The sequence below is a fragment of the Rhizophagus irregularis genome, chromosome 2 (assembly GCF_026210795.1).
Source record: "Rhizophagus irregularis chromosome 2, complete sequence".
NCBI classification, from domain to species: domain Eukaryota; kingdom Fungi; phylum Glomeromycota; class Glomeromycetes; order Glomerales; family Glomeraceae; genus Rhizophagus; species Rhizophagus irregularis.
The window spans coordinates 420,001-439,755 of record NC_089430.1 but is presented as its reverse complement, the minus strand read 5'-3'; the positions used below and the strand labels follow the sequence as shown (position 1 = coordinate 439,755).

The 19,755-nt window shown below is 24.5% G+C and overlaps 2 protein-coding genes across 2 annotated transcripts; one reads left to right on the top strand and one right to left on the bottom strand.

Moving 5' to 3' along the window:
• Positions 1 to 1,196: 1,196 nt before the first annotated feature.
• On the top strand, positions 1,197 to 4,696 carry OCT59_011551 (uncharacterized protein; the record flags this gene model as incomplete). Its single annotated transcript, XM_066133819.1, has 10 exons — positions 1,197 to 1,619; positions 1,690 to 1,768; positions 2,042 to 2,157; positions 2,221 to 2,676; positions 2,763 to 2,922; positions 3,111 to 3,220; positions 3,301 to 3,369; positions 3,583 to 3,753; positions 3,821 to 4,247; positions 4,416 to 4,696. 10 exons carry the CDS (start codon positions 1,197 to 1,199, stop codon positions 4,694 to 4,696), a joined length of 2,292 nt encoding a protein of 763 aa, XP_065989141.1.
• Positions 4,697 to 17,897: 13,201 nt separating this feature from the next.
• Positions 17,898 to 19,440, bottom strand: OCT59_011550 (uncharacterized protein; the record flags this gene model as incomplete). The annotated part of the gene is made up of 5 exons (XM_066133818.1): positions 17,898 to 17,915; positions 17,987 to 18,454; positions 18,526 to 18,674; positions 18,843 to 18,999; positions 19,072 to 19,440. 5 exons carry the CDS (start codon positions 19,438 to 19,440, stop codon positions 17,898 to 17,900), a joined length of 1,161 nt encoding a protein of 386 aa, XP_065989140.1.
• Positions 19,441 to 19,755: the final 315 nt, after the last annotated feature.

Sequence of the window (19,755 nt, the reverse complement as noted above, 5' to 3'; positions counted from 1 at the left end):
AATATTGTCTAAAAGAGGATTGAACAAACTAATTGATTATCTGAAAGTTGAATTGAAAAGCAATTTAATGAGACACAAGAATATAGAAAAGAAAATCTTTTATCAATTAAAAATGACCAATTAAACTACTCACACATAAGCTATATACACATCTCGGTTACTTAATCCTTATCGATATATAACAAAAAAGTTTCGAGAACCAATCAGAAGTACGACAATATAAATAAATAATCCACTTACCCATCCAACACAACTAGAAATTTAACTCTGCAAAATAAAATTAAATAATTAAAATAAAATAAATGACATCACAAACAATACATACTTTAGTATTTTCTCAAATATATATACAATTTTTTACAGACATTTTAGCGAATAATTTATTGATAAATTTGTGGACATGATGCGATTTCAATAAAATAAATATTTTTATGATAATATTTATTTTGAAGCGAGTTTAAGCCGCAGGTCATATGTATTTATTGCTGATCATTGACGGAAACAGTTTAGACTAAAATAAACATGGTTTATTTGTATTACTTAATAGCTGCACATGTTACAAAACTTTGTTTGCCATTTTCTATTTTTTTCTTTTTCCTTTTCCTTTTCTTCTTTCTTCGTAAAAAAAGTTCTGCATTTATTTTCCAACATTTAATTAATAATTTTTTATAAATGTCATATCAAGACAACTGCGATCAGTGTAAAAAATGTGACGAAATATATAAGAACAAATATGAAGCAAAGTATAAATGGTGTAAATCATGTCAAATTAGTAATTTAAAAAATAATTTTACTAATTGGATCAGTGATAATGAAGTAATTGATAATTTAATTCAAGAAATACAATTAGAAATTAATGAATTGGATGATATAATATTTGAATGGATACCATACGATCAATTTAATGATATTAAAGAAATAAGCGAAGAAGGTTTTGATAAAGTATATTCAGCAATATGGAAAGATGGACCATTAGATTATGATAAATATGAATATGAATATACAAGAAATCAGAAAAATACAAAAGTTTCTTTAAAATTATATAATTTACAAAATATCGTTAACGAATTTTTTACTGATCAGGTAATTTATTTATAAAATTATCCTTCGTGGTTTTAATAATAATAATATTTTTTTTTTGTAAAATTTATTAGGGTAAAAAATATTCAATATCTTATATTGGTGAAGTTCTTAGAATGTATGGAATATCTCAATGTCCAAATACAAAAGATTATATCATTGTTTTTCAGGATATATATTGTGAAAAATGTGGTAAAAAGTATACAAATATAATTGAAGAATGGTGTGAATCTTGTCAAATAAATTATTTTAAAAATAATTTGACCAGAAGTGAGAATGAAATAATTGATAATTTATTTCAAGAAATGCAATCAAAAATTAATTATGAATCAGAAATAGTATTTGAATGGATATCATATGATCAATTAAGTAATATCCAAGAAATGGATAATGATGATTTTGATAGTATAATGTATTATGCAACATGGAAGGATGGTCCATTATGTTATAACGATAGGGAATGGATAAGAAAGTCAAATAAAATGGTTGCCTTAAAATATCTTTATAATTCACAAAATATTATTGGATTTCTAAACAAGGTATGAATTTTTTAGATATAAGTTTATTTGTAATTATAGTTCTTTATTAATTTTTTTGTTGATTTAATAGATTAAAGTTGATGAACATCTTAATATATATGGAATATCAAAAAATCCAGATACGGAAGACTACGTTATGGTTTTTCCATGTATATATTGTAAAAAATGTAACGATCTATATAAAAATAGATTTGATGCAAATTATGAGTGGTGCAAATCATGTCAAACAAATGGTTTAAGACAAAATTTTACAAACTGGACCAGTGAAAATGAAGAAATTGATAGTTTAATTCAAGAAATACAACTAGAAATTAATAAAGTGAATGATATTATATTTGAATGGATACCATACAATCAGTTTAATAATATTAAAGAAATAAGTGAAGAAGGTAATGATAAAATATATTCGACAATATGGAAAGATGGACCATTACATTATGATAAAATAAGAAATGAATTTACAAGAAATAAGCAAAATACTATGGTTACTCTAAAATCGTATGACTCCCAAAATATTGTTGATGAATTTTTAATTGAGGTATAAGATATCTAATTTGATTTACTTATTAATTTAATAATAATTATTTTTTTATCCCAATAGATTAAAGAAGATATAAATAAATATCGTGGTAAAATTTATGGTATATCACAAAATATATATACCAAAGATTATATTATAGTTCTTCAAAATGAATATAGTGAAATATGCGAAAAATGTGGTGATATTACAGATTATGCTTGGTGTAGATCGTGTTACATAAATTGTTTGAAAAATTTTTTTATTAATTGTACCAGTGGAAATGAAAAAATTGATGATTTTATTCAAGAAATGCAATTGGAAATTAATGATCTTTATGACACGATGCTTGAGTTTATACCACACAATCAGTTTAATAATATTAAAGAGATAAACAATAATAATCTTGCTACGATATATTCTGCAATATGGGAAGATGGTCCATTACTTTATTCTGAAAAGAAATGGACGAGAGAATCAAATAAAAAAGTTTCTTTGAAATTATATTACTTACAAAATACTGATGAATTCCTAAATGAGGTATGAAAATTTTCATATACAGTATATATATTAATTATATTTTGAAATAATGATGTAATTCATTTATTTTTTTTTTTACTTTATAGGTTGAAAAATATCTATCAGATGATGATAATCGAGTATATGGAATTTCTCAAATTCAAGATATAAAATATTATATTATTGTTTTTAAATATAAATTATGTTGTGAAAGGTGTGGTGAAGAATATAAAGAAAATAATATTAGAGTTGAATGGTGTAGAAAATGTCAATTAGATAATCTAAAATTAAATTTTAAAAACTGGACCAGTAAAAATGACAAATTGATAATTTGATTCAAAATATGCAATTGAATATTAATAGTAAATGGGATATAATATTTGAATGGATACCATACGATCAATTTTATGATATTAAAAAAGTAAATGATGATTTGACTAATAAAATACATTTAGCAATATGGAAGAATGACTTTTTATATTATGATGATCTTTATAGTAAAGAAAATGTGAGAAGACTAAAATTAAAAGTTACTTTAAAGTATTCACAAAATATCACTGATGAGGTAATTTTTTCTATAAACTTATTTTGAGTATATAATATAGTTTATATTATTATAATTATAATTTTTGAATATATTAATAGGTTGAAGAATATTCGATTGGTAAAAAATATGGAATATCTCAAGATCCTATTACGAAAGATTATATTTTGGTTTATGAAAATAAATATTATTGTGAAAAATGTGATAATGAATATACAAATACAAATTTTAAATGGTGTAAATCATGTCAAATAAATGATTTAAGAAATAATTTTACAAATTGGACTAGTGGAAATATACAAATTGATAATTTAATACAAGATATACAATTAAACCTTAATGATCCGGGTGATACAATATTTGAATGGATACCATATAACCAGTTTAATAATATTAAAGAAATAGGTAAAGGTGGGTTTGCCACAATATATTCAGCAATATGGAATAAAGGACCATTATCTTATAATAAATATGAATATATAAGAACTCCGAAACAAATTGCTTTAAAACAATTATATGGTTCACAAAATATTACTATTGGATTTTTAAATGAGGTATGAAATATTTTATTCAAGTTAAATCATTCAAATATATTAATAATTAATTAGTGTATTTTAATAGATTAAAGGATATTCTATTAATGAATCTGATAGAATTCTTTCAATATACGGAATATCTCAAAATCCTGATACAAATAATTATATTATGGTTCTTGATTATGCAGAAGGCGGAAGTTTATATAACTGGATAAATAAACATTATAAAAATCTTAACTGGTCACATAATATAGAAATATTAATATGTATTATAAAGGGTCTTGAAGAAATTCATGAAAGACAAATGGTTCATCGTGATTTTCATACAGGAAATATATTATCAATGTATGCTTTTTTAGAAGATTATAGTTCAATGTGTATAGCAGATATGGGATTATGTGAAAGAGTTGATAATACGGATGAAGAAAATATTTATGGAGTTATGCCTTATGTAGCACCTGAAGTGTTGAGAGGACGACCTTACACTCAAGCAGCAGATATATATAGTTTTGGTATGATTATGTATTTTATAGCAACTAGCAGACAGCCTTTTTCCTATTGTGCACATGATGAAAATCTAGCATTGGATATCTGTGAGGGAATTAGACCTAAAATGAATGAACTAGAAGTACCAGAATGTTATGTAGACTTAATGAAGAAGTGTTGGAATTTAAATCCAGATAATAGACCAAAAGCAACTGAAATAGCAGAATCGATTCATTTATTTCATGAATCATATGTACCAAATTCACATTTGTTAACCGAAGAAAAAAACCAACAACATTATGATATTGAAAAGCAATTTAAAAAAGCGGAAGAGTACAAAGAATCAAATACCATACTTTTAGAGGAAAGAAGACAATCACCCACTCATCCACAAGCTGTTTATACATCACAACTACTTAATTCCTATACAAATGATCTTCCGAAATATTCTGAATGTTTAGAATGTGAAATATAATATTACTCTATTTATTATTGAAAAAGATGCAAATAGTTATATTTAAAAACATTTGTCGTTAAAGAACATTTAAAAGCTCTATTATATTGATTCGTTCAACACCGATTATAGAGTATGTGTGAACTTTCCTTCGCATAAATAAAATCAGTTTGTAATTGAACAAATAGCTTTTTACGAATAAAATCAATTTTATGATTTAAATTTTCCAATTTACTATGATATTAATATTATGAACTACTATATGAACTAGGGAACGCAAATCGTTCAGGTCCGAAGCATAACTGGGGTTAACGTTATGACAGGGCAAACGTAAATTAAATACAAAATCTAATTGGTCGATAAGCATGCGGAATAGAACGACATTGCATTTGAAAATGCTTAGAAGTTATGGTTTCGGACAATAAAGTATTGTCATAATAAAAAAAATTAATGGTGTATATTTTAACAAAATATTATAAAGAATTAATATTACATAAAATATCAAAAATTATGATGTCAAAAAATGTGATTTATTAACTTGTGAATTTATTATACTTATGCACCTTAAAAACATTTTTTAACGTCACCTTTACTTAAAATTCTTATAAAAAAATATATATATGATATATTAAAATTAAAATATTTCAACAATCACTAAAAAAGAAAAAAAAAATTTAATTAATTAATGTACGAACTTTTTTTTGTTCCTAACTTATCAAGTTAATAAACGATATTCTTTATTAGTCCTGTTCATTCTGGTATTCATTTTTGATTGGCTGATCTTTTTGTGCAACGAAACAGAAATTTGAAACAAAAAAAAAACCCAAAAATTGGTGAAAAAAAAATAAAGCGGTTACCAATTAAAGTCAGTTTTCTAATTTATTATTTGTAAACTAAATTTAATTACAAACTTAACTAAGCCACTTACTTCTACAATATAATGATAATCTTCAGTAAAATACAAAAAACTCGCCAAAAAATATACCAACCGCTAAACAGCAGCGTGTGCGCACAAAGTACTGTATTATTTTTTACATCCATCCAATAATTGTGTTATTGTTCAGACACCGTTGTTAATGCTATAAATAATACAAATAATACAGTTGTCATTCTATCTTAATGGCAATAATACTGTTTATCTTATAATTTCATAAATTTGAATGTCAGATTTTTATTGTATATTAAACAAGGGGTTTATATATGCAAAAATGTGGCAGAGCTAAAGGTGACGCGTGGCGCAATTTTTTTGGCAAAATTCGGGCGGGCTATGCAGAAACAGGGCTTTTACCGAAAATGCAACAAACGTTAATCTGATTGGAGATACTAGAGATAACTATAATATAAAATATTCAATAGTTATTTAATTTGTTATAACCATAAACAGTTAAATAATAATAATTTATTACTTAAATATAATATATATTATGCTATTACGTATACATTAGTAATTTCTTAATAAAATATTTAATTTGCATATTATTTTCATTATCTATACAAAATCTCATAATAAAGACCGATTGATAATTTGATATTTGGTGCAAACTGCAAAACATCCCGTTTTAGATCTGAATCATCTGGTAGTATTACAATAATCGACTGCAATCAAATTATGAAAAAAGCTTCATTGCTAGTTTCTTTTGAATGTACCCTTATTTGATAGCCTAATATACAAAGAAGTTTTATATTATAATAGGACACCAAAATGTATAAGGTAGAGAGAATTTTGAATCGTGTTGATCATTCCTTTTTAGATAATTTCTTTAGATAATGCCGGTCAAAATTTTATTACTATTTTAGTAACTGACTGAGGTTAGCATAATTTCGGCCCTGAAAAACATAATTTACTGAAATCACTTGACCTTTACATATATATTTTGGGTCCTGATATAATTATATAATTATTACATGCAAAGTCTTAAAGCACTTTATAATATATGATTTAATTCTAAAGGTTAAAGTATTTTTTGCTTGAAAAAAAGCAAAACATCTGGTGACGTCACATTTTAATTTTTATATAGTATAGGCGGTATATATATATATTTTTTAAGTAACAGTTGCTGAAAATTAAATTCAAATTACATATATTACTCAGTATTTGGATATATTTTCTCAAGTTTAAGTCAAAAAACTTGTGAAAGAGTTTGCTGATCTTTGTATCGTTTCTTTAAGTATATTTATATTATTATTGTCCGTTAAATTTCACTAATAATGTAAGTTAAAGCATAGATGGTATAGTGAGAGTTTACGAAAAAATCTCTTTTTTTATTTTGATAAACTTGAAGTATTAATTTTCATAAAAGAAAAAGAAATAAATATTTTGTTTAAAGTAATAAATTTTTGTATACTTCGTTTCTATAAATTCACGTAAAATTAATTTTTTTAATATTTCCTAAACTTAATTGGTAAAATCGTTTTGGTAAATATTTATTCAAATTTTATTATTTTGGAGAAAAAATGTTAACAATATCTCAAATAAATTCATTGATAACTTTAGTAACTTTTTGATCTCATGAAAGACGATTAAAGTTATATCTATAAGCGTAGCATAGTTAAAATTCCTGATACATGATTTTGTTTATTGCTTTTTCTAATAGTAGAAGTTAGAGCTTCTTGCTGGAAAAAGAGATTATAAAGTTCAATGAAAAATTCAGAATTTATACATTTAGGTTTAACTTTATTTTATTAAAACTAATAGAACAATTTTATTATTTACATTATTGTAAAATTTGTACATTTTTATAGACTATAGGTAAGCTGTAACCGTTCTCTTAACGAAATGCGGCAGTGCAAAAAATTTTGGTCATCAGGCTACTCAGGCTACTCAGCAACTGGGCTTTTTCTGAAAATAATAACTGTTGGTCTACTTTGAATATATTATTTCTTTGTTTAGTTGAGGCTTACCAAACTGATTTACAATTACATTACGTAAATTTTTATTTTATATGTACTTGAATAGTATTGATTTGTATTTATTTCTATTACAATATTACAATATGAGATTATTACCGCTTAAATTTTAGTATTAAATTTTGTAAATTATATTTATAGGCACGCTTTTAGTAGTATATATTGTTCATTTCTCCTAAATCGAATTATAAAATAGTATAGCTAAATATCACTGTCATCTTACCGGAATTAGGGTAGAATTTTGGGCAGAATTAAAAATGACATGAAACTCTGCCCTCCGATATTTGCTAATGCTGGTACGGTGATGATCACCACGTGGTGATTTATAAAAACCATGTCTGAAAATTTTTTTTTCATTATAAATTTTAGTCCTTTCCTAATAGATAAATTACTCCTAATGTACAGGATTAAAGATTTATACTTCACAAACTTTATAATTGTAAAGAATAATTGTAAAAATAATTCCAAAACTTTACCTTTACCTGTCAGTATATGTAGTTAATGAAATAACAAAGCAAAGCCATATTTACTGGGCTAGTATCATAGTATGTTTATTATTCTAATTAATAAACAAACAAATACTTTTCTATCTTTTTTGGGAAATAAAAAATTCAGAAGGAGCAATAAAATAACGGTATATTTTCTTATATATATGATTATATTGACTTTTAGTTATTGATGTGGATAAGCAAATAGAAAAGGAATATGTTACTTAAAAAAAATAATTTTCCAATTATATTAAAAAGAAATATGTCATTTAAGCTAAAATCTTTGATTATACTTGAATATTTATTAATTTTGAAATTTCAATCATAATTTAACATCAAAATTTGTTTTATATGATTAATTAGATAATTATTGGATCAAGTTGTGAATCTTATTTTTTTTAAATACTTTATTATATATGTTAAGTATAAGAAATGTTTTTGTGAACATAATCTCTGAACTTTGGAAAAATTCCGTGCAAAATCTGGACACCAAGGAAGACAAAAGTTATTAAAAATAGAATAATTTTCCAAAAAATTTACAAATAAAAACTGGCTTTGCCTTCTTTTAATATAGTGTTAAACATTGGCAGCAAGCTTACAACGTTATTATCTATGATTTCTAGATATACTTAAAGCTGAGGTTTGAATTGGGTAAATAGTTACCTAATTGGTAGACTAAATAATTTAGTTTCGCCCTAAATATTGCTTTTAAGAATTTCATAATACCAATTCTTTCGAAATAAAAAAATCCGAATCATTTTGTTATTGTAAACTTTCATACGTAATAATGTTTTAATCAAATATTTTAAAAGAAATTTGTCAAATTCATTTTAACAGTTATAATAATTACATCGATTATCTTTACTAAACGTCATGATTTTTTAATACAAAGCATAGCGGAAGATACAAAGCATAGTGGAGGATACATGATGTAGCGGAAGACACTTAGTAGTGTGTAAATATCTGTTAATACGCACACATATGAAAAACAACTTTTTGTCAAACTACAAATCGCATCTTGAGATTCATAAAAATCCTTCTAGTGAAGAATTTAAAAATAATAATAATAAATCATGAATCTATCTTATAATTTTAAAAGTTCCCGTTTGCAATAATTAATTTAAAAATAGTAATAAAAAATCATTTAATCCTTTTTACACTAAAGGGTAATTTTTATCTGCGATCAATATGATTAATTATTAATTATTTTAATTAAAATATGTTTAATGATTTTAAAATCTTCAAAAATTCAAAAATCAAGATGTTACAATTCATTACTTGAAAATGCTTTTGGGCTTGTTGCATAATGTTGTAATAATTTGATCATTATTTGTTATGTACCATACAGAAATTCAGTACATTTATAAAGAGAGTGACGTAAAGAATATAAGTTTACTCTACGAACTCTCAATTACCTTTCTAATGGTATACCAAATATTAAACCTTAAAAAGAAAATATATAAACTGATTTTGAAAGAATCACTATTAATTTTGTGGACTCTGTATCCCGTCATCCTAAATCCAGACACTCAAAATCCGACGAAATCTTAATCCAAATGCCATAATCTCGAAATTAATGTCGTAATCCCGTACCACCATAATACCGATCTCAAGATTTTTCTTTTCCGTATTTTGAATTTCGGACTTATGAAGTGTTGGGATTATAACATTTCGATATTTTGATTTTTCGAGAAGTAACTACGGGTGAATATCGGGATATTATACCGTCAGGATTATAAGTATAGTTTCAGGATTTCGTGTTCAAATTATGATGGAAATGGAATTGGATTACAAATGCATTATATCGAAAAATACTATAGACTCAGCCAAAAATAAAGAATTGTTCCGTTTCACAACCATACTTTGAAATATTTTCCAAAAGTAAAAACTTTGGTTTAAATTTATTTCTTTTTTTTCCTATAATATTTTAAAGAAATTTAAGTGATTATAATTTTATTATTGATTTTAAAGTTAGGCGAATTTTACTATTCAAATTTTAAAGAAAGTGAAATATTTTATTACTTTTAGATAGCTACTTAATTATAATAGCTCTTTTTAATATCATTATAAATCACCTTAGTTATAGATTCGGTTTAATTTCATCTAATTAGTCATGAGTTTATAAAAAATTTCTCTGTCACTATATTCTTATTTGATATTTTAATAAACACATCAAAGCAATTTTATATGAAATTACGTATTAATTTTGTATAATTTATCTAACAATTTAAATAACTTAATTCTCATACTACATATTTTTTTTTGCTTGTACAAAGTACATTCGCTTCCAAATTATCTGAATCGGCATCATTTTAGTTTTTTATTATGGTAAACATTTACAAAAAGATACTTATAATGAGAATTTTGTTAAATTTTTATTCTTTAATTAAATTTAATTAAAGCTTATATATACTGTTGAAAGTTATATTGGCTTCCGGACTATAGTTTCTCCAATTTTTTTCAAGTAAATATCGTATAAAGAGAACTTGCAAAACAGTGATAATTAGAAAAAAACATTAATATATTTTATATATATGATTTTTTTTAAACATATTATATAATTCAAAGCATATTAATATAGTTGTTAAATATTTATTTATTACCTTTAATTAGCAATAAAAGAATAAAATCAGGACCCCGAAATATACATAAAAGGGTCAGGTCAGAGTTTGCGTATAATGAGTCAAAAAAATCATGTAGATCATTCCTTTTATGGATAATCCCAGCCAAAATAATATTTCCTAATTTAGATAATGGCTGAAATTATCGTAATTCCGGCCCTGAAAGAATGCGTATTTTGGACCACTTCTGGACCTGACCTCTACATATATATTTCGGGGTCCTATAAAATCTAGATAATAATTTTATTGTATGGCGAGAGTTTAACAAATTCTTTCTTTTTGATTAGAGTATTGATAAAGTCCCAGCCTAGGTTAAATTATATATTTTAAATTGTATACCATATTTTTATAAATTACAGTGTCAATTTTTTGCATTCCGTCTTGATAAGTATTGTCACAATATTTTCATAACCAAATCTTTAATAAAGAGACACTATGTTTATCTGTAATTAAATAATTAAGTGTATAATAATTTTGATATACGAAATATAACCGCATAATAAGAAAATTTGTTATTTTGAAAGAAAATGTTAGCAATAAATACACTATTGAATCTATTATTAGTAATAATTCGTCAATAATAGGTTTAAAAAAATTGATAATTACCATTTATATTTATTATTAACTTATTTCTAAATTTTAATCACATAAAATTACAGTTAGTAATAATATTTTCAAAACTTATATTTAATTTGTTCAATTACAAACTAATTTTTTTATTTATGTAAAAAAAATATTACATATACAGTACTCTATAATTAGTGTTGAACAAAATATAATGATATTGTTACCGAATAATGACGGTAATTAAGGGACGAATGGCGGATGACTTATATCGTATAACTACACGAATACCAACAAAATTCTTACTCAATACTACCTATCCAAGGTACTTCCGGTATTGTTCGTTAAGAATCGTCAAGGTAAACACTATAAATACGATAAATGAAAATAATACGCAATGGTTATAACAACAACTGTTATATGACTGTTAGAAACAACGTGTAATATTGACCAAATATAACGATTTTATTAAACAGGTGTAAATTCGGATCTTTACAACAAAGTGATAAAAAGTGACAGAAAGGGATAGGAAATATATCTTAAAGATATTTAATGACAAAATAACTACAGAAAAATAGCTATGAGATAACTACTCTATCAAAGAGTTGGCGGAAGGTGTATTTATATCTTATTTTATCTAACCGTCATCTCTTTTTCCTGTCATCAAGGCAAAATCTAATCTATAGATGTCTATTGATGGGTTATTGATTCGTAATATATCAATACAATTACAATACGATTATAAGCCACTTTTAATAAAGTACAAATGATAATTTTAGACGGTTAATTACTATTGAGCTAATTTCCCTACAATAACTTCTAATAAAATCTTATATATAAACAATACAAATAAAGAAAATAAATAATATAAATAAATTATCTAAATAAAATAAAATAACTATAAAAACGATATATAAGTAAATCTATCAATTAAAATCAATATCTTTAATATAGTTAACCGATATACACAAATCAGCAACTATCATATATCGGCGTAAATCGTCTCATAACATCGGAAATCGACATGTACACAAATGTACCGAATTTCATCGGATCACCATATAATATCGGAAATCACATGCGCAAAAATTCGCGTAACAATATCAACAAAAAAAAATAATATCCTAATTATAAAATTTGTATTAATAGTAATATTAGGCTTAAGTTTGTTGCATCTTATCTGATATAAGGAATTTAGTATCAAATTATAGTTAGAAAATGAGTTTATCACAACTGTGTTACAACCTTTTATATTTATAATCATCACTTTTTTCTTAGATGAAACTTCATAAAATGTATTTTCTATTTGGTGCAGATGCATGTTCTAATTGATTTATTTTCATTTGTTCGATAACCTACCTATAAAATGATTTGTAATTTAATAAGTTTTCAATAAAAATAAGTAAATAATAGTAATTTATAATAGCTTCAGTTCAATCAATAATAACGCAATCTAAACATTCAGTACAACTAGTATCATCTTTTGAAAGATCTTGTGTAAATGGATTGAGTAATCGAGAAGTATAACAAGCTTGTGGATGAATTGATTGACTATTTCTAGTAGACAAAAAATTTGTTCTTTTATATTCTTCTGCTTTTTCAATTTGCTTTTTAATTTCTTCATCTATAACAGAACAATAAGGATCATTGACCAATTTTACTATTTCAATAGCACTTGGTCTCTTATCTTGATCTTCATCCCAACAATTTTTCATTAAATCAATATAAAATTTTGGTGCTTCTTGTTCATTTATTTCAGGTCTAATTCCATTACATATATTTAATACCAAAACACTATCATGAGCACAATTGGCAAAAGGTTGTCTTCCAGTTGCAATATAATACATAATCATACCAAAACTATATACATCTGCTGCTTGGCTATATGGTTTTCCTCTTAATACTTCAGGAGCTACAAATGGCATGACTCCATAAATTTTTGTTTTGTCTATATTACTGACTTCTCCACATAATCCCATATCTGAAATATATATATTACTTGAATGATTTTCAGATATATAATAATAACTATTATTATTAATTGATACCAATATATTTCCTGTATGGAAATCGCGGTGAACTACTTTATTTTCATGAATTATTTTAAGACCTTTACCAATTTTACTTAGTACAACCAATTTTTCATTCCAAGTGTAATTCCTACTGATGTAATTATTGTAATTATTAAAATTTCCACCATCTACATATTCAAGTACAATAATATAGTTATTTGTATCTGGATTTTGAGATATACCAAATATTTTGAGAATTCCATTATTAATACTAATAGAGTATGCATTAACCTATCAAAAAGTAAAAACAATCATTATTCAGAAGTGTTTAATGAAGCCTAAACAAATAAATTTCATACCTCATTTAAAAATTCATTAGTAATATTTTGTGAATTATGTAAGCATTTTAAAGCAACTTCTTTATTACTAGTTACCCTTTTGTATTCCCTTTTATTATAATTTAATGGACCATCTTTCCATACTGCTAAATAGACTGTAGCAAATCCACCTTTACCTATTTCTTTAATACTAATAAGCTGGTAATATGGTATCCATTCAACAATTATATCATTATAATTGTTGATTTTTAATTGCATTTTTTGAATAAAATTGTTAATTTTTTCATTTCCACTAGTCCAATTTACAAAATTTTGTTTTAAACCATTAATTTGACATGGTTTACACCATTTAGCTCCTATATCTGTATATATTTTACCACATTCTTTACAATAACTATTATTAAGTACTATGATATAATCATTTGTATCTGAATTTTGGGATATCCCATATATTTTAGGAATATTGCATTCATCTACTTTAATGGAATATGTCTTAGCCTGTTAAATATAAAAGTTGTTATAATAATGTATTTTTAAGATAGAATTAAATTACAAAAATTAAAAGTTTTATACCTCATTTAGCAAGTCATTAATGACATTTTGAGAATTATTCAAGCATTTTAAAGTGACTTCCTTATCAGGTTCTCTTTCATAATCATTATATTCTAATGAACCATTCTTCCCATTCTTCCATATTGCTAAATATGCTTTAGAAAAGCTTATTTCTTTAATAGTATTAAATTGGTTATAAGGTATCCATTCAACAATTATATCATTATGACTTTTAATTTTCAATTGCGTTTCTTGAATGAATTCATCAATTATTTTATTTCCACTAGTCCAGTTTGTAAAATTTTGTTTCAAATTATTTATTTGACATGGTTTACACCATTTTCTCCATATATCTGTATATATTTCACCACATTCTTTGCAAAAACTATTATTATTAAATACTATAATATAATCATTTGTATCTGGATTTTGGGATATTCCATATATTTTCGGAATATTACATTCATTTACTTTAATGGAATATGCTTTAGCCTGTTAAATATAAAAGTTGTTATAATAAAGTATTTTAAAGGATTAAATTACAAAAATTAGAAGTTTCATACCTTATTTAGCAAGTTACTGATAACATTTTGAGAATTATTCAAGCATTTTAAAGTGACTTCTTTATTAGGTTCTCTTTCATATTTTATTTTTTCATAATTGTATTCTAATGAACCATTCTTCCATATTGCTATATCAAAGCCATCTTTACCTATTTTTTTAACATTATTGAATTGGTTATAAGGTATCCATTCAACAATTATATCATTATGACTTTCAATTAACAATTGCATTTCTTGGATGAATTCGTCAATTTTTTTATTCCCACTAGTCCAGTTTGTAAAATTTTGTTTTAAATTATTTATTCTACATGGTTCACACCATTTTCTACATATATCTGTATATATTTCACCACATTCTTTGCAACAACTATTATTATTAAATACTATAATATAATCATTTGTATCTGGATTTTGGGATATTCCATATATTTTGGGAATATTATATTCATAATAGGAATATACTTTAGCCTGTTAAATATAAAAGTTGTTAAAATAAAGTATTTTTAAGAATTAAATTACAAAAATTAGAAGTTTCATACCTCATTTAGCAAGTTACTGATAACATTTTGAGAATTATTCAAGCATTTTAAAGTGACTTCTTTATTAGGTTCTCTTTCATATTTTAGTTTTTCATAATTGTATTTTAATGAACCATTCTTCCATATTGCTATATCAAAGCCATCTTTACCTATTTTTTTAACATTATTGAATTGGTTATAAGGTATCCATTCAACAATTATATCATTATGACTTTCAATTAACAATTGCATTTCTTGGATGAATTCGTCAATTTTTTTATTCCCACTAGTCCAGTTTGTAAAATTTTGTTTTAAATTATTTATTCCACATGGTTCACACCATTTTCCCCATACATTTGTATATATTTCACCACATTCTTTGCAACAACTATTATTAAGTACTATAATATAATTTTTTGTATCTGGATTTTGGGATATTCCATATATTTTAGGAATATTACATTCATTTACTTTAATGGAATATGCTTTAGCCTGTTAAATATAAAAGTTGTTATAATAAAGTATTTTTAAGGATTAAATTACAAAAATTAGAAGTTTTATACCTCATTTAGCAAGCCACTAATGACATTTTGAGAATTATTCAAGCATTTTAAAGTGACTTCTTTATCAGGTTCTCTTTCATAATTTATTTCTTTATTATATTCTAATGAACCATTCTTCCATATTGCTAAATATGCTTTAGAAAAGCTTATTTCTTTAATAGTATTAAATTGGTTATAAGGTATCCATTCAACAATTATATCATCATAACTTTCAATTTTCAATTGCATTTCTTGAATGAAATCATCAATTTTTTCATTTCCACTAGTCCAGTTTGTAAAATTTTGTTTTAAATTATTTATTTGACATGGTTTACACCATTTAGCTTCTATATCTGTATATATTTTACCACATTCTTCACAATAACTATTATTAAGTACTATAATATAATCATTTGTATCTGGATTTTGGGATATTCCATATGTTTTAAGAATATTATATTCATAATAGGAATATACTTTAGCCTGTTAAATATAAAAGTTGTTATAATAAAGTATTTTTAAGAATTAAATTACAAAAATTAGAAGTTTTATACCTCATTTAGCAAGTTACTGATAACATTTTGAGAATTATTCAAGCATTTTAAAGTGACTTCTTTATTAGGTTCTCTTTCATATTTTATTTTTTCATAATTGTATTTTAATGAACCATTCTTCTATATTGCTGTAGCAAAGCCATCTTTACCTATTTTTTTAACATTATTGAATTGGTTATAAGGTATCCATTCAACAATTATATCATTATGACTTTCAATTAACAATTGCATTTCTTGGATGAATTCGTCAATTTTTTTATTCCCACTAGTCCAGTTTGTAAAATTTTGTTTTAAATTATTTATTCTACATGGTTTACACCATTTTCTACATATATCTGTATATGTTTCACCACATTCTTTGCAACAACTATTATTATTAAATACTATAATATAATCATTTGTATCTGGATTTTGGGATATTCCATATATTTTAGGAATATTACATTCATTTACTTTAATGGAATATGTAGTGCTTCGACCCGGATGAAAACCGTCATCCGGATTACACAAAAAAAAAATCCGGATTATATCCGGATTGACCCGGATTTTGAATCCGGATCAGATAATCCGGATAGAAACCGGAAACCGGATTGGATTTACAAATGATCGGCAATAATTCTGGCCAGAATTCATAACGCCGGCCAGAATTACAAATTGTGTAACATTAAATTTTCATGCCAGCCGATAAAAAATTTTTTGCCCGGTGGCTAAACTATTTTTCCGGTGTCACGTGATTTTAATTTCGGCCAGAATTACAAATTTGGCCAAAATTATCCAAGACCACGAAATTTACATAATTCCAATTTCATTAAATACTTTTCTTTAAAACAATTTCATATTATTTCAGCATTGTCTCAGACTATTGTTTAACATTTCTTTGTAAATTAACTAATTATGAAATTTTAAACAAGATATTTTTATATACAGCTAAAGATTACTATAAATAGATGTGTTGGGTTAGTAAGGCAATTTTTTAAGGATTTGTTTCTTCTTTCAAAAATTAAAGAATCATTTGAATCAAATTATATAACACTAGTTTTAATTTTTTAAAAAAGTCGTTATAATTATATAAATTTATAATATTGAACAATTTTTCATTTAAAACAATAATTATTATTTTGTTTTAACAAAAATAATATAAAGTTTTTTTTCTTTTGAACGTTTGAATGTGAAATCTAAAATTATTTGTTATTTGTTAATGTATAAATTTAAATAAACAAATCTGATACAAACTTCAATAAATAAATTATAATTGAAAAATCTTCTTAAACTTACTGTATTAAAAAGTTTAATATAACAAATATAAATTTAATAAATTTTAATAAAAAAATTGGTATTAGGCGCAAAAATAATTAGCCATAATATCATTTAGATATAGATCTTTATGGATCAGCAAAATTATTATTAATAAAAAAAAAATAATAAAAATTTCATCCGGATTCCGGGTCAAACCGGATATTTTTCATCCGGTTTATAATCCGGATGAAAACCGTGAAAATCCGGATATCCGAAAAAAAAAAAAATCCGGATCAATCCGGATTGATCCGGATACGGGTCGAGGCACTAGGAATATGCTTTAGCCTGTTAAATATAAAAGTTGTTATAATAAAGTATTTTTAAGAATTAAATTACAAAAATTAGAAGTTTTATACCTCATTTAGCAAGCCACTAATGACATTTTGAGAATTATTCAAGCATTTTAAAGTGACTTCTTTATTAGGTTTTCTTTCATATTTTATTTCTTCATAATTGTATTTTAATGAACCATTCTTCCATATTGCTGTAGCAAAGCCATCTTTACCTATTTTTTTAACATTATTGAATTGGTTATAAGGTATCCATTCAACAATTATATCATCATATATTTCAAATTTCAATTGCATTTCTTGGATGAATTCATCAATTTTTTCATTCCCACTAGTCCAGCAGTTTGTAAAATTTTGGTTTAAATTATTTATTCTACATGGTTTACACCATTTTCCACATACATTTGTATATATTTCACCACATTCTTTGCAATAACTATTATTAAGTACTATAATATAATTTTTTGTACCTGGATTTTGGGATATTCCATATATTTTGGGAATATTATATTCATAATAGGAATATACTTTAGCCTGTTAAATATAAAAGTTGTTAAAATAAAGTATTTTTAAGAATTAAATTACAAAAATTAGAAGTTTCATACCTCATTTAGCAAGTTACTGATAACATTTTGAGAATTATTCAAGCATTTTAAAGTGACTTCTTTATTAGGTTCTCTTTCATATTTTAGTTTTTCATAATTGTATTTTAATGAACCATTCTTCCATATTGCTATATCAAAGCCATCTTTACCTATTTTTTTAACATTATTGAATTGGTTATAAGGTATCCATTCAACAATTATATCATTATAACTTTCAATTAACAATTGCATTTCTTGGATGAATTCGTCAATTTTTTTATTCCCACTAGTCCAGTTTGTAAAATTTTGTTTTAAATTATTTATTCCACATGGTTTACACCATTTTCCCCATACATTTGTATATATTTCACCACATTCTTTGCAATAACTATTATTAAGTACTATAATATAATTTTTTGTATCTGGATTTTGGGATATTCCATATATTTTGAAAATATCATCATATTCATTTACTTTAATGGAATATGTCTCATCCTATTAATATAAAAGGTTGTTATAATAAAAGCACTTTAAGAATAAACTACAAAAAAAATAGAAGTTTCATACCTCATTTGATTGTGAATTGTTCAAGCATTTTAAAGAAACTTCTATATTAAATAATCTTTTACGTTTCCTTTCTTTTTCATCATATTTTAATAAACCATCCTTCCATATTGCTGTAGCAAGACCATCTTTGTTTGTTTGTTTAACATTATTAAATTGGTTGTAAGGTATCCATTCAACAATTATATCATCATATTTTTTAATTTTTAATTGCATTTTTCGAATAAAATTATTAATATTTTCATTTCCACTAGTCCAGTTCGTGATATTTTTTTTTAAGTTATTTATTACACATGGTTTACACCATTCATGATCAATATCTGTATATATTTTATTACAACTTTCACATATAATATCATTTTGAGATGACATGATTTAGGATTTTTTTTGTTTTTTTAAAAACAAACAATAATCGGTGTTAATTAAAGAAGGTGTCAAAACAATTACACAAATATGCGATGATTATCACAAAATTTAAATCGAATTGGAAATCATGTGATAATAATTACGCCATTTTTCTTTAAGCATAACACTTACTCAATAAATTTGTCATACTGTACAATGCAGATCAAAATAAAATCGTTTGGCTCACTTGAATGATCAGAATGTTGATCATTTTGGCCAACATTAACGTTAATTTTGGCCAAAATAATTGACATTCCGATCATAGCTTTCTTGAGCTATAAA